Consider the following 16,974-nt stretch of genomic DNA (forward strand, 5'->3'; position numbering starts at 1 on the left):
GGGAAGATCCATCAATGTTTTGCACACAATCTACATCACCTAGTTGGAACTTACACTCCCTTTACTGTTGCCCAGCAGTAGTTGCACATCTGCACAAGGATCAGAGTTGGTGAGCATGTGGGGAGTGGAGTGTGTAAGTGAATGTGGGAGCACAACTGGCTGGGAGGATGGGTCATTGACACCTGAAACTCGCCACTCGACAGGACAATTTCCATTTGAAAATAAAACACTGCCAAAGTTGATTCCCAGTAGATTTACTTGCATTAGGTAACTTGCATTACAACACCATAGTGACACGATTGGAGAGGTTTAAAATATTTCCACAAGTCCAACAAAAAAGACATATGCTCGTCCTTAATTTCATAATTACACCCTCGCTGAAAAGACCCTGAAATAAATCAGAAAGAGGTGAATAAGACATTAGTAATGCAGGGGATGAACTTGTCTTAAAACAGGCTTCTGGAGCCAAGCTGAATCAAAGGAAGAACAAGGCAGCAGAATATTATCTGAATGTTAGATTATGAAAAGAAGAGGTGCAACGGGACCTGGGTGTCCTTGTACACCAGTCACTGAAAGTAAACATGCAGATACAGCAGGCAGTGAAGAAAGCAAATCGCACGTTGGCCTACATAGGACAGAGCAGGCACCCATTAGATGCATAGTAAAGCTCCTACACTGCCCTGCCATGGATTAGACAGATTATAACTCCCTCACAAACTAATAACAAAAATAGCTGTGATCGGACAGTGTAGGAGCTTAAATCGCCCTCTGTTATCCCATTAATTAATTACTGTCAATACTTATTTTGTAATTTAAAAACTAGATTTAATTTATTTACATTTTTATTATCAAAAGATTACTAAAAACATTAAATTAGGCAGTTGAGCTCTTAAGCACGACACGATCTAGAACAACTATCCACATTAGACACTGACAGCAAGGAACGATGTGCGTACTGGCATTTTATTGTCTAAAAAAACAGCTGTAAATGAAAATCCTCACCACACATCATTTCTGGTCTGCGATTGCCAGTGGTGCCTTCTTCTTTGATCGCAGTTTGAAGAATAATATGAGTGACGCGATCCCTGCGTACGTAACCAGCACGTACTGTGAGGATGAAAACAGAGCGAGGGGTGAGAGAGTGCGCAAGGTCAGAAAAATGTTCCTTAATGGCACCGTGACGCCGTGGGGAGAGCCGCTGCCTCACAGCACCAGAGATCCGGGTTTGATCCTGATCTCGGTTGCTGTCTGTGTGGAGTTTGCAGTTCTCCCTAAGACAGCGTGGGTTGCCTCCGGGTTCTCTGGTTTCCTCCCACATCCCAAAGACATGTAGGCCTATTAATTGTTAGACTTCTGTAAACTGCCCCCAGTGTGTAGGGAGAGGATCAAAGGTGGGATAACAGAACTAGTGTGAACGGGTGATCGATCTTCATCACTGCCTTGTTCAGGATCTCTGACATCTAGCTAACAACATCAATCAATCTCAATACAAGGAATTACAGATGCTGGAATCCTGAGCAAAACACAGTGCTGGAGAAATAAACAGGTGACATCAGGTCAGCCTGATAGTTGGGGGAGAAAGCTGGAGAAGAAAACTAGTTGTGCGGCAAAGCCTTGCAAGTGATAGATGGATACAGGCGAGGGGGGGGGGTGATTGGCAAATGTGTGGAGATTGTGACAAGAGTCTAAAGTGTTAAATTGTCATTTGCACCAACAGAACAATGACATTTTTACTTGCAGCAGCTTAACAGGCCTGTTAACATAATAAGTAATAAATTAAAATTCAATAAATTAACAATCACAACATTAGTGCAAAAAACACAAAGAAAAAAACATGAGGGGAAAAGGAGGCTAAAGGGTGTCAGATAAGGAGGAGTAAAATGTGAAGGAGGGAGAGGGATATAGGTGGAAGGGGAGGGAAGGGTATGGGTGGAAGGGGAGGGGGCGAGGGAGAAGACATCGGGGGGATCTCGCAGCCGACCATGCAGACCCCTGCCTCCCGTGTCACTGCCCCTGTACTCACGTTCCTCCTGCCTGTGATAGAGTAGGCATTGAAGTACTTGTGGAATCCAGTGAACTGGTGCTGACCGGGCATATCATGACCCGCCATTCTGACTGACACAGGCTGCAGAGGAATAAAAAGATGGGTTACATCAAGCAATGATCATCTCAGCATCGCGGTCTGAGTGTGTAGCCCATTAGTTTGTGCTGCAGCCGGACACATACTGCTCCGCTCTGCACATGAAAGATGTGATTGTTGTGGAGAGACTGTGGGAGGTCGAGGGAATGTTACCAGGAGCAGAACACTGCAGCTCAACGGGACGGAGTTAGCACCGAGGAGAATTGACTGATGCACACACGGTTACAGGTTGCCCAGAGGGAGGACAGATTAACTGGGGCCTTTCCTCAACAACACACATACCTCCAACCATCAGTGAGGATACATCCCTTGGCAGAGGGTCAGACCAGGGATAGGATTCTGCAGGGGAGACTTGCCGCAGGGGGTGAGGTGGTACAGGGGTGAGGCACCCCCGGGGGTGGGGTGATACAGGGGATAATTCCCCTAAGGGTACAGTGCTACAGGAGTTCCTCCAAGGGTGGAATGCTGGACAGAAGCCCCCCCCCCCACACCATGGGGTGCTGGACGGTAGAGATCCCCTAGGGGTGGGGTGCCAGAGAGGAGACCTCACCTCAACCCCACCACTCTAACCTCTAACATGGGGGTGGGGTGCTGGACAGAGGCCTCTCCCCAGGGAGTGAGGTGATGCAGTGGAGAGTTCCCCCAGGAGTGGGGAGTTTGTGATCTACGTCCTGAGGGTGGGAACGGCTGAACCTCTCCCTTCTCCCAGTGGCCAGTCCGGGGCCGAACCCTGCGGGGCGGGTGTGGTGCCGGCCTGGTCCCCCGGGGACAGAGGCCCAGCGGTGTCGCCGGCTATCGCGCCGGTAGCCCGGCCCCTCCCGCGGGTTCGTTTCGGTTCCAGCGGACCTTCCCCCGGCCAGGCCCAGACCCAGACCCAGACCCAGACCCAGGCCCAGACCCAGACCCAGACCCAGACCCAGACCCAGACCCAGACCCAGGCCGCCGGCTCTCACCTTCACTCCGCCGCCGCCAACGTCCTTCACAGGCCCGCCCGGGTTCCAGAAGCGGCGCCGGAAATCCCGGCCCACGGCAGCGCCTATTGGGCGGGCGAGGAGTCAATCACCATGACCGCGCCAGGCGCCACCTCCCATTGGGCCGCTCGGACCGAGCGCTCCCGCCCCTCGACAGCCATTGGCTAATGACTGAAGGACCCGCCCATCGACTGTAAGACCACGCGATAGGAGCTGAGCGACGTCACACAGGATCGGCCTGTCGTTGATTGGGCGAGGCCGCGGAGTCTGCAGGGCCCCGGAAGTGTTTGTGCTGCGACCAGAAGTCCTTCCGGGGGTTGGAGTCATGGCGATGACCATGTGAGCGGCCGGGCAGGTGAGGAGTGTCCACGGCCTGGGTCCGGGGGCAGGGGCAGGGATACGAGAGGGTCGGGTCGCGGGGAGGGGGAAAGGAGCAGGAGACCTGCGTGGGCGGACGATGGGGATCGCAGCCCCCGGCATTGGGGCGGAGCAGGAGGAAGAGGCCATTCGCCCCGTCTTCAGTTGTACATCACAGGAACAGGCCGTTCAATGCACGATCTTCGGTTTACGTTCCCTCCATGGTGGGAATAGATAGGGCGAATTAACGGTCTTTTACCCCAGGGTTGGAGAATTAGGAGCCGGAGGTTTAAGGTTAGAGGGAAAAGATTAAATAGGAACCTGAGAGGCAACATTTGTACACAGAGGGTGGAAAGTATAGGGAATGAGCTGCCAGACGAGGTAATTGAGGCAGACACTATAACAAAATTTGGAAGTCATTTAGACAGGTACATGGATAGGAAAGGTTTAGAGGGATATTGGCCAATCATGGGCAGGTGGGACTAGTGGAGATGGTGGGCATCTTGGTCAGCATCGGCAAGTTGGGCTGTGAGTCTGTTTTGTGCTGTGTGACTCGATAGCTTCAATCCATTTGATCCAGCTGCCAGACCACACTATGTGCCAATACTGCATCTGGTATCTCAGTAACTTGGTAAGAGTCCAGAACGCCAGCCACCAGTGAAGAGGATGTGCCTAAATGTGTTTTTACCTCTCCAGGTGTTGACAATGGCTGCAGAAGATGAGAGCTTTCCCCGTGGGGGGATACAGAGGAAGGCTGCAGCAGGGAAGAGCAAGAGGAAGGAGGAAGAGGATGACTTGTTTCATGTAAGTCCTGGAGATGAGGCAGCTGGGAAGCAGCAGTGGAATTTACAGATGGGAGGATGATTTCCAATGTGCGGATGGATGTTGGGTTTCTGTCGCCGATACAGCCGGTCAGAGTGTTTGGTAGTGTTCACTTTTAATCATTCACTGTGAATCCATGGTTGAATATTTCCGTATGTCACGTAATTTCAATCCACCTTCACCAACTAATCAACAAGTGAGTTTGAGACCCCCTTTGCAAATGTACTGCCAGCTATCAACAATATAACATTGCTTTCTGCTGTAGTCGGGGAATAAAGGGAACTTCATTCTGTGTCTGACATGAGGATGGAAATAGCTCAGTGTTCACTCCAATGCTATACTTGCTCCATTCAGTTGTGCGGTCCTTTTTGTGAGCATACTTTATAAATGTTGTGCTCTGCCTCCAGTGGCCCAGCGCTGAGCCTCGTACAAAGGCCCCAAAGGTGGAAAAAAGGAGGAAAGAAATAAACGATGAGAAAACGAAAAAGCCAATTGGGGTGGAAGGAGGGCCATCGCGGAGGAAGCAGCCACCGGAGGCAGACGTGCTCACGTTCAAGGTATGTTAGCCATTAAGTACATTTTGTGTGGTTCGTTGGTACTTTATTATCACATGCCTAGGTAAAATGAAATCCCTTTATTGCATACAGTTCAGTATAGATCTTGCTCTTCATATGAACAATTATACTTTAGTACAGGAGGGGATAAAATAGTAGATTACACTGACACGACACACAAAAGTTGGCGCGTTTCTGGCACCAACTGATATTCTTCAAGTTCAAAGCTACTAAAAATGTAGAGCCTTAATTTGGCCATAAAGGCCCATAGTCCTGGCTGCGGCACTGGGTTGGAGTTGCAGAGGTTGGCTTGGCCTGGCGATGTGGTTCGTGTTCTCCACCACCGCTCCGTTCCACTGCAGGCCGCGTGCTCCGCCTCTTGGAGCTGCACCCGAAGTAATCGAGCCCCTGCCTGTTGCAGAGCCTCCAGCAGCCTATTCCATGGACTCGTTGACCCACAAATGCGCCGTTCCCTCACCTCACATATCCAACGTTCAGCCTCTGTGCCCCGAGGCAGCACCCGCAGCTGACCTCAGAAACCACAGAGCACGAGAGGTGAGCTCCCAGCCCCCTCACCGATCCTCTCCTTCATTCACTGCCATCTGGGAAGCCGGATTGAGGCAAAGATAATTTATCCCTCCTCGTCCATCTGTTCCATGTACAGTTTGTGACATGGTGACTGCACACCGTCCTTCAAAACCTCCGTCAATTTCAGCTGGTCCAGAATTTTGCGTCCAGTGTGGGAAAGTACCAGCTTCGCTATCTGTAGTTTTCCTGGATCTGTGTAGCCCTAATCCTCATACAGCTATTGCATTGAAATAGGCCCTTCAGCCCACCTTGTCCATGCCAACCCTTGGACTGGGCAGCATCCACATCTCTCTTTCGCTCCTTTCCCCATGCAGAAGCTGACGGTGGGCACCCTGTTGCTTGGATGTGTGAAGGAAGTGAATGACTTTGAACTGGCGGTGGGTTTGCCCCACGGCCTCACCGGCTACGTCAACCTCACCAGCATCTGCGAAGCGTTCACACAGTCCCTGAGCAAGCAGGTCAGCGAGGACCTGACCGAGGTGAGTCCGATCATTATCCCTCTCTTACCTCTGGGCCTCTACAGTGTCACCTTGCTGGGACCTGCGCAAGCGTCACTTTGGGGTAGTTCTGTATGTGCATTTGACAATGGGGTAGTGATCAGGAGATGTGGGGTGACATGAGCAACTGCAGATGCTTGAATCTTCAGTAAAACACAAAGTCCTGCAGGAACTGAGCAGGTCGTGCAGCCCTTGTGGAGAGAATGGACAGATAAAGTTACCAGTCGAGACCTTTCTTCAGGCTGATGGAGTAGGGAGAGAGAAAGCTGATAAAGAGGTGGGTGCGGGACAAAGGCTGGAAAGTAATGGGTGGATACAAACGTCGGGGTGATTGGCAGATGGATGGGGTAAGTGACGAGGGATAGAGGTGAAAAGGAGACAAAATGGTGTCAATTAAGGAGGGAAGAGGAGAAGCAAAATATAAAGCCAGAGGGGTATGGGTGGATGGGGATTGGAATAAAAGGAAAATGTGGGACTTGGGGATTGGAGATGAGTGTGCGGAGAAGGGGCGAGGAACAAGGTTATTGTGGGTGTGTGGGGATTGGTGGTGGGAGAAAAGTGTGCGCACTGGGATGGGGGCCAGGGGGAGGAAATGGGGGTAGGAGGAGTATTGCTTGAAATAGGAAAACGAATGTTCCGACTGTTGGGTTGTTCGATCCTCAAGCCTAGGCCAGAGGGAGGGCTAATAAGGGGGCCGAGTCTACGTTTGCTATGTTTTTGTAAGTCTCCATTAGCTTCAGGCAGCAGAGTGAATCTGCCTCGAGTCATTGTCCGGCGGCGGTTGTTTGTGCTCCGAGCTTCTGCTTCTTGTTGCCGTCGTGTTTCCCCAGGACCTGACGGCTCTGTCCGGCCTATTCAGCCCCGGCATGGTCGTGCGCTGCGTCGTCTCCCGGCTCGGCGCAACAAAGACCAACCGCCACAGCCTGAAGCTGTCCATTAACCCCAAGGAGGTGAATGCGGCGCTGTCGGCAGGGGCGCTGCGCGCCGGCATGGTGAGTGAGCAGCCGTGAGCGGAGTGGCAAAGAGTCACCCACTGTATGCTATAGCCCACTAAAGAGTCACCCACTGTATCCTGTAGCCCAGTAAAGGGTCACCCACTCTATCCCACTCTCAGTAAAGGGTCGGCCACTGTATCCTATTGCCTAGTATCAAAGGTATTTTATTAGTCACATTCACATACACCCAGGTGTAGTGAAGTGAAATGCTTTTTGCCATTTTGCAGCACACAAAAAAAAATACAGACATAACACCAATGAGAGTCTTAAACACAAAAAACATCCCCCCACAGTGGCTCCCACCATGAGGGAAGGCACAAAGTCCAGTCCCCAACCCCAGTTCACCCATAGTCGGGCCCATTGAGTATAAGGTCGCACACTGTATCCGTCCCTAGTAAAGGGTTACCCCCTGTTTCTTGCCCCCATAAAGGGTCACCCCCTCTACAGCTACCCAGCAAAGGGTTGCCCACTATCTTTTTGCCCAGTAAAGGGCTGCCCACTGTATCCTCTCATTAAGCCTTGCTTGTCAATGGTTCTTGGCCCCATTAAGTGAACGGCATTTTTGGTTTGTTCTTGGTGGTCGTTTTGTTGGAATAATAAACATGAGACATGGGTGGCAGTTAACTTCTTTATTTGTGATAACTTGTCGGACAAAGAGAACAGTTAATCGGAGACTGTTCTACAGACTCGAAGCATGCAGCATTTTTATACCATTTTTTGGTAGCAGCAATGTAAAGTTCGTCACGTACACAGTTTACAAGGTTAACTGCTGTGATCCAGCATTCTGTAATTTTCCCCCCATTACGATGGCCTTATCACCAAAAAAAAAACAAGCCACGCAGGTGTTCAGGTTTTTGGCTTTGTGTGTCAGTGTGACCAGACATGCTTAGCCTAGTGCTGAAGGGAAACTTCACTGGAGTATGGTTCGTTTCCCAAGGTATGAAGTGCTGCCCGGGCTCATTCCAAGATGGAAGAACGGCTCAATTCCCTGTAACCTGCTGCCCAGTTGCAGCAGCAGGAGGCCCGCTGAGCATCGCTCTTGTTTTGTTTTAATTCCTGCTCTGCACGGTTCCTGCTGCTGTTCACAGTTTGCTGCTCCCTCTCTCTCTCCCTCTCTCCAGCTGCTCTCTGGCTGTGTATCCAGTGTGGAGGACCACGGCTATTTGGTTGATATTGGAGTCAAGGTCACCAAGGCCTTCCTGCCGCAACAGAAAGCACAGGAGTACATTAAAAACAGGAACCAAGGTAGGCCATCCTCGGGATCAGTCTCTGTTACCGGGACAGCTCTTCATGCACCACGGAATTGGAAAGAGGTCGTAAACTATCCCTGTAACTCTGAACAGTGTCACTTGGTCAAACGCTCAGGTGTCGGTGTGCTGTATTGTATTGTATTGCCCACGCACCAGCACTCAGAAGTTGCCAATCTTTTCACGCCACGCTTATTAGAACACAGAGCCGTACAGCACAGGAATAAGTCCATCGACCCACAATGTCTGTGCTGAACATGATGCGAAGACCATCTCTTATCCACCTGCACGCAAACTATGCCCCTCCATTCCCTACATATCCACGTGTCTATCCAAACTTCCTTTATACGCCACTATTGTATCTGCCTCAACCCCCACACCTGGCAGCGGCTCCAGGCACTCACCACCCTCTGTTTAATAAACTTGCCTCGCGCATCTCCTTTAAACTCTGCCCCACTCAATTTATTCCTGTCATAAAGGTTGAAAGCGCACACCACCAGATTTAAGGCGGATTCTTCCCCGCTGTTATTAGGCTACTGATCGTTCCTCCCATAAGCTAGAGTGTAGCCCTGTTCTTCCAACCTACCTCATTGTACACCTTGCATTTTTTCCTCTGTAACAGCAACACTATAACGGCGTAACACCATATTATGCACTCTGTTTACACTACCTGTTTTACTTGTTTATGGCCTGATTGTACTGGTGTATCGTGTATGATTTAACTGGATAGAATGCAAAGCTTCTCACTGTATGAGTACACGTGACAATAATAATTCAATGCTGATACTGCAATGCTCCCCAGCAACTTCCTAACTGGTGGGAATGTCTTATCCTCCAGAGCACACTGAGAATGAGTTGGTAATTGAATGATACTCACCAATGGTGATAAATCTTTCATGGAATATTTGGTGTTTTCTTGTTTTGCTGGCACCAGGACTGCCTCTCCGTGTTGGTCAGTACCTGAACGTCCTGTTGGAGGTGATAAAGGACAACGGCCGATTCGCCCAGCTTTCAGTCCGCACTAACGACGTTGCCACGGCAATGGCAGCTGAGGATCAGAATTGGGGCTTTGGCAACCTGCTGCCGGGGTTGGTGGTGAATGCCGAAGTTCAGAAGGTACAGCTCTTGGGATCATGTATTCTCCTCCATTCCCACAAAGGTGGAAGCTCCCCCTGAGGTCCCTCTTAAATCTCTCCCCTCCCACCTTTCGCCTGTGCCCTCCAGTTTCAGAATCCCTTGTCCTGGGGAACATTCGCTTTATCCATGCAACTCGTGGCACGTACTTCCCCAGGCTTTGACCCATGCCTACGAGACTTATTTTGGACTTCTGCTGATTTTCTTCCAGGTGAACCCCCATAGTCTGGTCCTGCAGTTCCTCTCTGACCTGTCAGGCACTGTTGACTTCAATCACCTGGATCCACAGAGAGTGGGGAACTACCGCACAGGTCAAAAGGTGAGCTCTTGGTACCATCAGAACATCGTGTGATGAGTCCTTGACAAACGTGAGAGTAATTGCATGAGCGTAACTGCAAGATGGAGCAGTGAAGGTCCAGCGGGTCACAAGTGTTTAATTGTCTTCTGCACCGACAACGGGACAATGAAATTGTTACATTATGTCGGTAAAACGCAATTACACAACTTACAGCGGACAATGAGAGACAGATTCGAGGCCTGAAGCTAATGGAACTCGGCAATCAGGCAGCATCTCTGGATGGAAATGGGCAATGTTTCTGGTCGGGACACTTATTCAGACTGATGATGCTACCTGGCTTGTCTATTCCCTCTGCAGGTGCTGACTGACTTGCAGAGTCAGTGTGGACTCAATGGGCTGAATATCATAAAGAAATAGGCTCTTGTATGTTCACTGTTCTGTTTGGCATGTACAACATGGAAACAGGCCATTTGGCACACCGAGTCCAGGCCGACCATCGATCACCCGTTCACACTAGTTTTATGTTATTCCACTTTTGCATCCACTCCCCTCACACCAGGGGCAATTTGCAGAGGCCTATAAACCTACACGTCTTTGTGATGTGGGAGGTAACAGGAGCACGCGGAGGAAATTCACGCGGTCACAGTGATAACATGCAAACTCCACACAGATAGCACCCGAGGTCAAGATCAAATCTGGGTCTCCAGGTAGGGGAAATCAAGAACCAGAGAATATAGTTTTAAAAATTCTCGGGGTATCTAAATCTAAATTGTATTAGTTATTTAAGTTATGGCATCAGATGGAAGCTGCATACCAAATCTCGTTGCTCTTATGTGCAATGAAATAAAAGATATTATTATTATTAAAAGGGAAAGATTAAATAGGGCCCTGAGGGGCCATGTTTTCATACACGGTGGTAGATGTATGGAACAAGCTGTGGGAGGAGGTAGTAGAGGCAGGTATTATAACAACATTTAACAGACACTTGGACAGGTACATGGCTAGGAATGGTTTAGAGGGATATGGGGAATCTTGGGAGAATGGGACTAGTTTGAATGTGGCGTGGACGAGTTGGTGCAAAGGACCTGTTTCCATGCTGTGTGACTCTGGATCTCTGACCGCACTGTGTTCTCCTCCAGATGAAGGCCTGCGTGCTGTACCTGTACCCCGACTCCAAGTCCGTGCACCTGACGCTACGGCCCCTCTTCCTGCAGCCGGGCGCGGCGGTGCGGCTGCCCAGTGGCCCGCCCGTCAGCGAGGTGCTGCAGTGCTGCACCGTCGCCTACTACCAAAAGGGCGCTGGCGTCACCTTCCGGGCGGAAGATGGATCGTTTGTTTACTCTCGCGTAAGTCGCTCCCCTTCCCTCCCCCACTCGAACCTTTTCCCCAGGGTGGAAATGTGAAAGACTAGGGGGCAACGGTTTATGGTGAGAGGGGGAACAGGTTTAAAGGAGAGGTGCTGGGCACGTTTTTTTTTACACAGAGGGTGGCAGGTGCCTGGAACGTTCTGCCAGGGGTGGTGGTGGAGGCAGATACGATAGTGGCATTTAAGAGGCTCTTAGATAGACACATACAGTGGCTTGCAAAAGTATTCATACCGCTTGAACTTTTCCACATTTTGTCACGTTACAACCACAAACGTAAATGTATTTTATTGGGATTTTATGTGATAGACCAACACAAAGTGGCGCATAGTTGTGAAGTGGAAGGAAAATGATACATGGTTTTCAAATGTTTTTACAAATAAAAAAACTGAAAAGTGTGTAGTGCAAAAGTATTCAGCCCCCCTGAGTCAATACTTTGTAGAACCACCTTTCGCTGCAATTACAGCTGCAAGTCTTTTGGGGTATGTCTCTACCAGCTTTGCACATCTAGAGACTGAAATTTTTGCCCATTCTTCTTTGCAAAATAGCTCAAGCTCAGTCAGATTGGATGGAGAGCGTCTGTGAACAGCAATTTTCAAGTCTTGCCAGAGATTCTCAATTGGATTTAGGTCTGGACTTTGGGCCATTCTAACACATGAATATGCTTTGATCTAAACCATTCCATTGTAGCTCTGGCTGTATGTTTAGGGTCGTTGTCCTGCTGGAAGGTGAACCTCCGCCCAGTCTCAAGTCTTTTGCAGACGCTAACAGGTTTTCTTCCAAGATTGCCCTGTATTTGGCTCCATCCATCTTCCCATCAACTCTGACCAGCTTCCCTGTCCCTGCTGAAGAAAAGCATCCCCACAGCATGATGCTGCCACCACCATGTTCCACAGTGGGGACTGTGTGTTCAGGGTGATGTGCAGTGTTAGTTTTCCGCCACACATAACGTTTTGCATTTAGGCCAAAAACTTCAATTTTGGTCTCATCTGACCAGAGCACCTTCCTCCACATGTTTGCTGTGTCCCCCACATGGCTTGTGGCAAACTGCAAACGGGACTTCTTATGGCTTTTTTTCCAACAATGGCTTTCTTCTTGCCACTCTTCCATAAAGGCCCGATTTGTGGATAGCACGACTAATAGTTGTCCTGTGGACAGATTCTCCCACCTGAGCTGTGGATCTCTGCAGCTCCTCCAGAGTTACCATGGGCCTCTTGGCTGCTTCTCTGATCAATGCTCTCCTTGCCTGGCCTGTCAGTTTAGGTGGACGGCCATGTCTTGGTAGGTTTGCAGTTGTGCCATACTCTTTCCATTTTCGGATGATGGATTGAACAGTGCTCCGTGAGATGTTCAAAGCTTGGGATATTTTTTTATAACCTAACCCTGCTTTAAACTTCTCCACAACTTTATCCCTGACCTGTCTGGTGTGTTTCTTGGGCTTCATTATGCTGTTTGTTCACTAATGTTCTCTAACAAACCTCTGAGGCCTTCACAGAACAGCTGTATTTATACTGAGATTAGATTACACACAAGTGGACTCTATTTACTAATTAGGTGACTTCTGAAGGCAATTGGTTGCACTGGATTTTATTTATGGGGTATCAGAGTAAAGGGGGCTGAATACCTTTGCACGCCACAATTTTCAGTTTTTTTATTTGTAAAAAAATTTGAAAACCATGTATCATTTTCCTTCCACTTCACAATTATGCGCCACTTTGTGTTGGTCTATCACATAAAATCCCAATAAAATACATTTACGTTTGTGGTTGTAACGTGACAAAATGTGGAAAAGTTCAAGGGGTATGAATACTTTTGCAAGTCACTGTAGATATGGAGGGATATGCATCATGTTCAGGCTGATGAGATTAGTTTAGCAGCATTGCGTCTGGCACAGGCATTGTGGGCTGAAGATCCGATGTGGTACTGTTTTATTCATATCTATTCAAGATGCATGCAAGATATAATACAATGATTCCAGGACTCGTGCTTTTAGATTTTTGGATAGATTCGGTATTCTAGGCTGAGCCCAGGCTCAGAGGTGACAGACACACTGAGTGACATTTGCCACCCATTTCCTTCCGGCTCGCATTCTCACTCTCACTGTAGTGCCGAGAGCTCTGCTTGGCAACCTATTGGCTGTTCACCCCTGCAGCCATTTAGTTTAGCGATCCAGCATGGAAGCAGGTCCTTCAGCCCATCGAGTCCGGGCCGACCAGCGATCACCTTTATTCACACCAGTTCTATCCTATACACTCGGGTCAATTTAATGAACCCAATTAACCTATCTGCACGTCTTTAGAATGTGGGAGGTAACTGGAGCATCCGGGGAAAACCCACACACTCACGGGGAAAAGGTACAAACTCTGTACAGACAGCACCCGTAGTCAGGATCGAACCAAGGTCTCTGGTGCTGTAAGGCAGCAGCTCTACCACTGTGCCGTTTGTAGGGTAGCTGCATTTTGTTCTGAGGCTTCACATCTTAACCGTCAGCTCTTAACTCCTGGCCCTTCTCATTGCAGGTGTTCCACTTGTCGGACACCAAGGTGTCGTCTGCTGCCAACGTGTTCAGGAAGGGCAGCCAGCACAAGTGCAGGGTCATTGACCATGCCCCCATGGAGCAGATGGCCCTGGTGTCACTGAAAACGTGAGTGTCTGTATCCTGCTCCTGTGAGCATGCACCAAAGGTAACGGCACATTGTTGTGCTGGTTTAATGGGACATGATGGATTACCGAAGGGACATGTCTGCAGTGGCGCAGCAGTGTGTAAGAGAGACGACAAGGGTTACATGCAGATCGAAGCTCCTTCAGTGCAGACCCACCGAACATTCCCAGACAGCAAACACGTATTAGACAGATTAGAGCTGCCCTCATGCTCCCGGGGCAGAGACAGCATGGGTTAGGCACAGAGTGAAGCTCCTTCTTGACCATCCACTTACACACTCCTGGGGTTGTATTCACAGAGTCTACACCGGCCCAACACAATCCTGCGGTCAGACACATAATGAAGCTCCCTCTGCATTGTCCCATCACACACTCCTACGATTAGACATCTGAGTGAATCTCCCTCTACACCACCCCAGGCCTTCCGTGACCGCTGGTAGCCGCGGGAGGTCGAGTGTAATACTGATGAGGATGGCGTTATTTTAAAATTGATGTCTTGGTTTCTTGGTCCTCCAAATTATTCCAAATGGAATTTAAACTGGAGGTGGAATTTAAACTGGAGGTGGAATTTAAACTGGGTTTGTAAACACAGTTTTGATCAAGTTACTTTTTTGGTATGTTTGCTTTTGTTTTCTGAATAAAAGTTTTGGTATTTAAAAAAAATAAAATAAAAGCAGCAACAGCGCGGATGAGGTAGTGATTAACGCTTCCTCCACAAAACAAACAGGTTAGACGCTGAATGACACTCCCTCTACTCTGTCCCACCATACTCTCCTAGGGTGGGTTAGACAGGTATATACACTGATCTATCGATGTACTATTCTGAACTGAGGTAAGTGCTTTTGTGTTTTGGAATAATGCTCAGAGACCTTTGACTGGAGCCTTGTTTCCAGGCTCCTGTGGGGAGCAGACACCTGAGGAATGTGTCAGAGTCGCTGGGTCCACTGAGCTTCTCACTTATACTGTGTCTTCCACTTTCAGGAGCATTATTGAAGCCTCCTTTCTGAGGCATCAGGACATCCTCCCTGGGCAGGTGATTGAGGTAGGTGTGTCTGAGAAACCTCCCACGTTGCGTACCCGAGGCCCCGAGTTCCACATCGTTCCCGCTTCACCCACAGCTCCTGATTAACTAGTCACCCTCCTACTGTTCTCTGCCTCCTTCCATCATACCCTTCGGCCCACCGAGTCCACGCCAACACAGCGATCACCCCATACACTAGCACTACACTACACACTAGGGACAATTTTACAACATGCGGAAGCCAATTAACCTACAAACCTGTAGGTATTTGGAGCGTGGGATGAAACCGGAGAAAACCCACGCGGTCACAGGGAGAACGTACAAACTCCGTACAGATAGCGCCCTTAGTCAGGATCGCACCTAGGTCTCTGACACTGAGGCAGCTACTCGACCACTGCACCACTGTGCCGCCCCTGGCTCTTTGTCCTTCAGACCAGCTTGTGCCACTTGCTCCATCCCTGCCTGTGTTGTGGGCCTTGACAGCAGAACCAACCCTACCAGTTGGTGCCTGTGCCAGGCTCCTCTCTCACACCCAGCCCAGTGGACCAGTCTGGACTGAAGCTCTTGTTCAGCATCTTTCACTCGACCCGTAGCTCCGCAACACAAGCCCAGGTAACATCCTGTTGAATCTTTTCTGCGCCCTTTCTAACTCAATGTCGTCCTTCCTGTAAATGCAAACAGTATTCCAAGTGTGGGAAGCTGTAATAAAAAGGAACTGCAGATGATGGTATATACCAAAGATAGACACAATCCTGGAGTAATTCAGTGGGTCAGGTAGCATTTCTGGAAAACCTTGATAGTGACGTTTTGGGTCCACACCCTTATTCAGAAGTCCGAAGAAGGGTCCTGACCCGACACGTCGCCTATTCATGTTCTCCACAGATGCTGACTGACCTGCTGAGTTGCTCCAGCGCTTTGTGTCCATCTGTGGGAAGTTGCTTTGGTTCATGCGAAATGGTAATTTTGGTGTCAAACTGGCTGTTTTTCTCATCCTTATCCTATGTGTGTTACCGCTTTTCAGGGCAAGGTCGTCTCCCTGGAGAAATTTGGGGTACTTGTAACATTGACGGACCACATCAGGGGACTGGTGCCTCGAACCCATCTGGCTAATGTCCCACTGCAGCATCCAGAGAAAATGTACAATGTGGGAGACAAGATTAAGTGCAGGGTAAGTGTGTTCAATGCCTGGTGCAGTGTGGAGAGAGTGGGGCTAGCGACAGAGTTTTCACGGCCGTACAACATGGGGAAGTGGGACAGAGTGGGAGGGGCGGTGTGGTCTCCGGGCACAGTAAAGGAGAGAGGGCAGTGTGCATTGTTTGCTGTCTGGTACAATGTGCAAGAGGGCTGTGTGCATTATGTTCATTACCTGGTATTGTGTGTGAGAGAGGGCAGTGTGAAATCACCACTGAATCTCCCGGCACTCTGCTCACAGACACCTCTTCTGCAAGGAAAAGTCCCTTGGTACATCTGCAATATGTGCCCCTCATACCTGTGTGGACATCAGTTAGGTTTATTCCCCCCCCCCCCCCCCCCCTCAGCCTCCACCGCTATAGTGAAACCCAGCCTTTCCCATCTCACCTCATGGCTGAACCACTGCAGGATCTCGTTACCATCCTGGTGTATCTCCTCTATCCTGCCCACAGTGAGTGCTCGAGCAAAGGTTGAATGCTTTATATGGTTATATCATAAACTCGAGGAAAGAGCATTCACGTCGCAGCCCTGTTTCTACCAATCTTTCCACCACCACGCACAAGAAGCACAAGACAGACACCATTGGATGCAGATGCCTAGAAGTGTGTTCATCTCTGGCTGAACAACTAATCTTGTGTGTGGACTCGATAAGAAGATAAACTCGCTGCTCTAAGTGTAGGTAAGGGTACCTACCCGCAACCTCCTAATGGAGGCAAGTAATCCAGACACATTCCTAGACACATTGTCTACTTGTGTTACCACCTTCAGGGATCATCAGACACATATTATTCTTTAGTAATTTGTCAGTATATCCTAGTCTGATCAGTCTGACCACTAGTGTGGCTCTGAAGCCCATGATTACCCTCTTCGCTATTCATAACATAGAAAATAGGTGCAGGAGTAGGCCATTCGGCCCTTTGAGCCTGCACCGCCATTCAATATGATCATGGCTGATCATCCAACTCAGTATCCTGTACCTGCCTTCTCTCCATACCCCCTGATCCCTTTAGCCACAAGGGCCACATCTAACTCCCTGTTAAATATAGCCAATGAACTGGCTTCAACTACCTTCTGTGGCAGAGAATTCCAAAGATTCACCACTCTGTGTGAAAAATGTTTTCCTCATCTCGGTCC

At 49.3% G+C, this 16,974-nt stretch overlaps 2 protein-coding genes across 4 annotated transcripts in view; one reads left to right on the forward strand and one right to left on the reverse strand.

Moving 5' to 3' along the window:
• Window positions 1-238: 238 nt before the first annotated feature.
• atp5mk (ATP synthase membrane subunit k) lies at window positions 239-3,163 on the reverse strand. Its single transcript, XM_033034180.1, has 4 exons — window positions 3,094-3,163; window positions 2,024-2,125; window positions 1,003-1,107; window positions 239-388 (listed from the first exon to the last, which is right to left on the reverse strand). Exons 2-3 carry the CDS (start codon window positions 2,108-2,110, stop codon window positions 1,009-1,011), a joined length of 186 nt encoding a protein of 61 aa, XP_032890071.1. The 5' UTR covers window positions 2,111-2,125; window positions 3,094-3,163; the 3' UTR covers window positions 239-388; window positions 1,003-1,008.
• A 221-nt stretch (window positions 3,164-3,384) lies between these two features.
• The window catches only part of pdcd11 (programmed cell death 11), a 43,578-nt gene continuing 29,988 nt past the window's right edge, over window positions 3,385-16,974 (forward strand). Inside the window, exons 1-12 of one of the 3 annotated variants that reach the window (XM_033034177.1) lie at window positions 3,385-3,466; window positions 4,165-4,272; window positions 4,698-4,847; window positions 5,747-5,911; window positions 6,760-6,921; window positions 8,046-8,169; window positions 9,106-9,287; window positions 9,517-9,624; window positions 10,743-10,949; window positions 13,487-13,611; window positions 14,610-14,670; window positions 15,671-15,817. In XM_033034177.1, the coding sequence (XP_032890068.1) occupies window positions 4,174-4,272; window positions 4,698-4,847; window positions 5,747-5,911; window positions 6,760-6,921; window positions 8,046-8,169; window positions 9,106-9,287; window positions 9,517-9,624; window positions 10,743-10,949; window positions 13,487-13,611; window positions 14,610-14,670; window positions 15,671-15,817 (1,530 nt within the window). In that variant the 5' untranslated portion in view covers window positions 3,385-3,466; window positions 4,165-4,173. Of the gene's footprint in view, window positions 3,467-3,653; window positions 3,693-4,164; window positions 4,273-4,697; window positions 4,848-5,746; window positions 5,912-6,759; window positions 6,922-8,045; window positions 8,170-9,105; window positions 9,288-9,516; window positions 9,625-10,742; window positions 10,950-13,486; window positions 13,612-14,609; window positions 14,671-15,670; window positions 15,818-16,974 lie in introns of those variants that run through there. The other 2 variants (XM_033034178.1, XM_033034176.1) reach the window with 2 other exon arrangements.

The sequence above is a fragment of the Amblyraja radiata genome, chromosome 15 (genome assembly GCF_010909765.2).
Source record: "Amblyraja radiata isolate CabotCenter1 chromosome 15, sAmbRad1.1.pri, whole genome shotgun sequence".
Lineage (NCBI taxonomy): Eukaryota > Metazoa > Chordata > Chondrichthyes > Rajiformes > Rajidae > Amblyraja > Amblyraja radiata.

Bases quoted from the DNA above. Each gene is read 5' to 3' on its own strand.
- atp5mk (XM_033034180.1), bottom strand. From the start codon at position 2,110: ATGGCGGGTCATGATATGCCCGGTCAGCACCAGTTCACTGGATTCCAC. The intron at 1,108-2,023 runs GTGAGTACAGGG...TCATCCTCACAG, and splicing joins CTATCACAGGCAGGAGGAAC to TACGTGCTGGTTACGTACGC.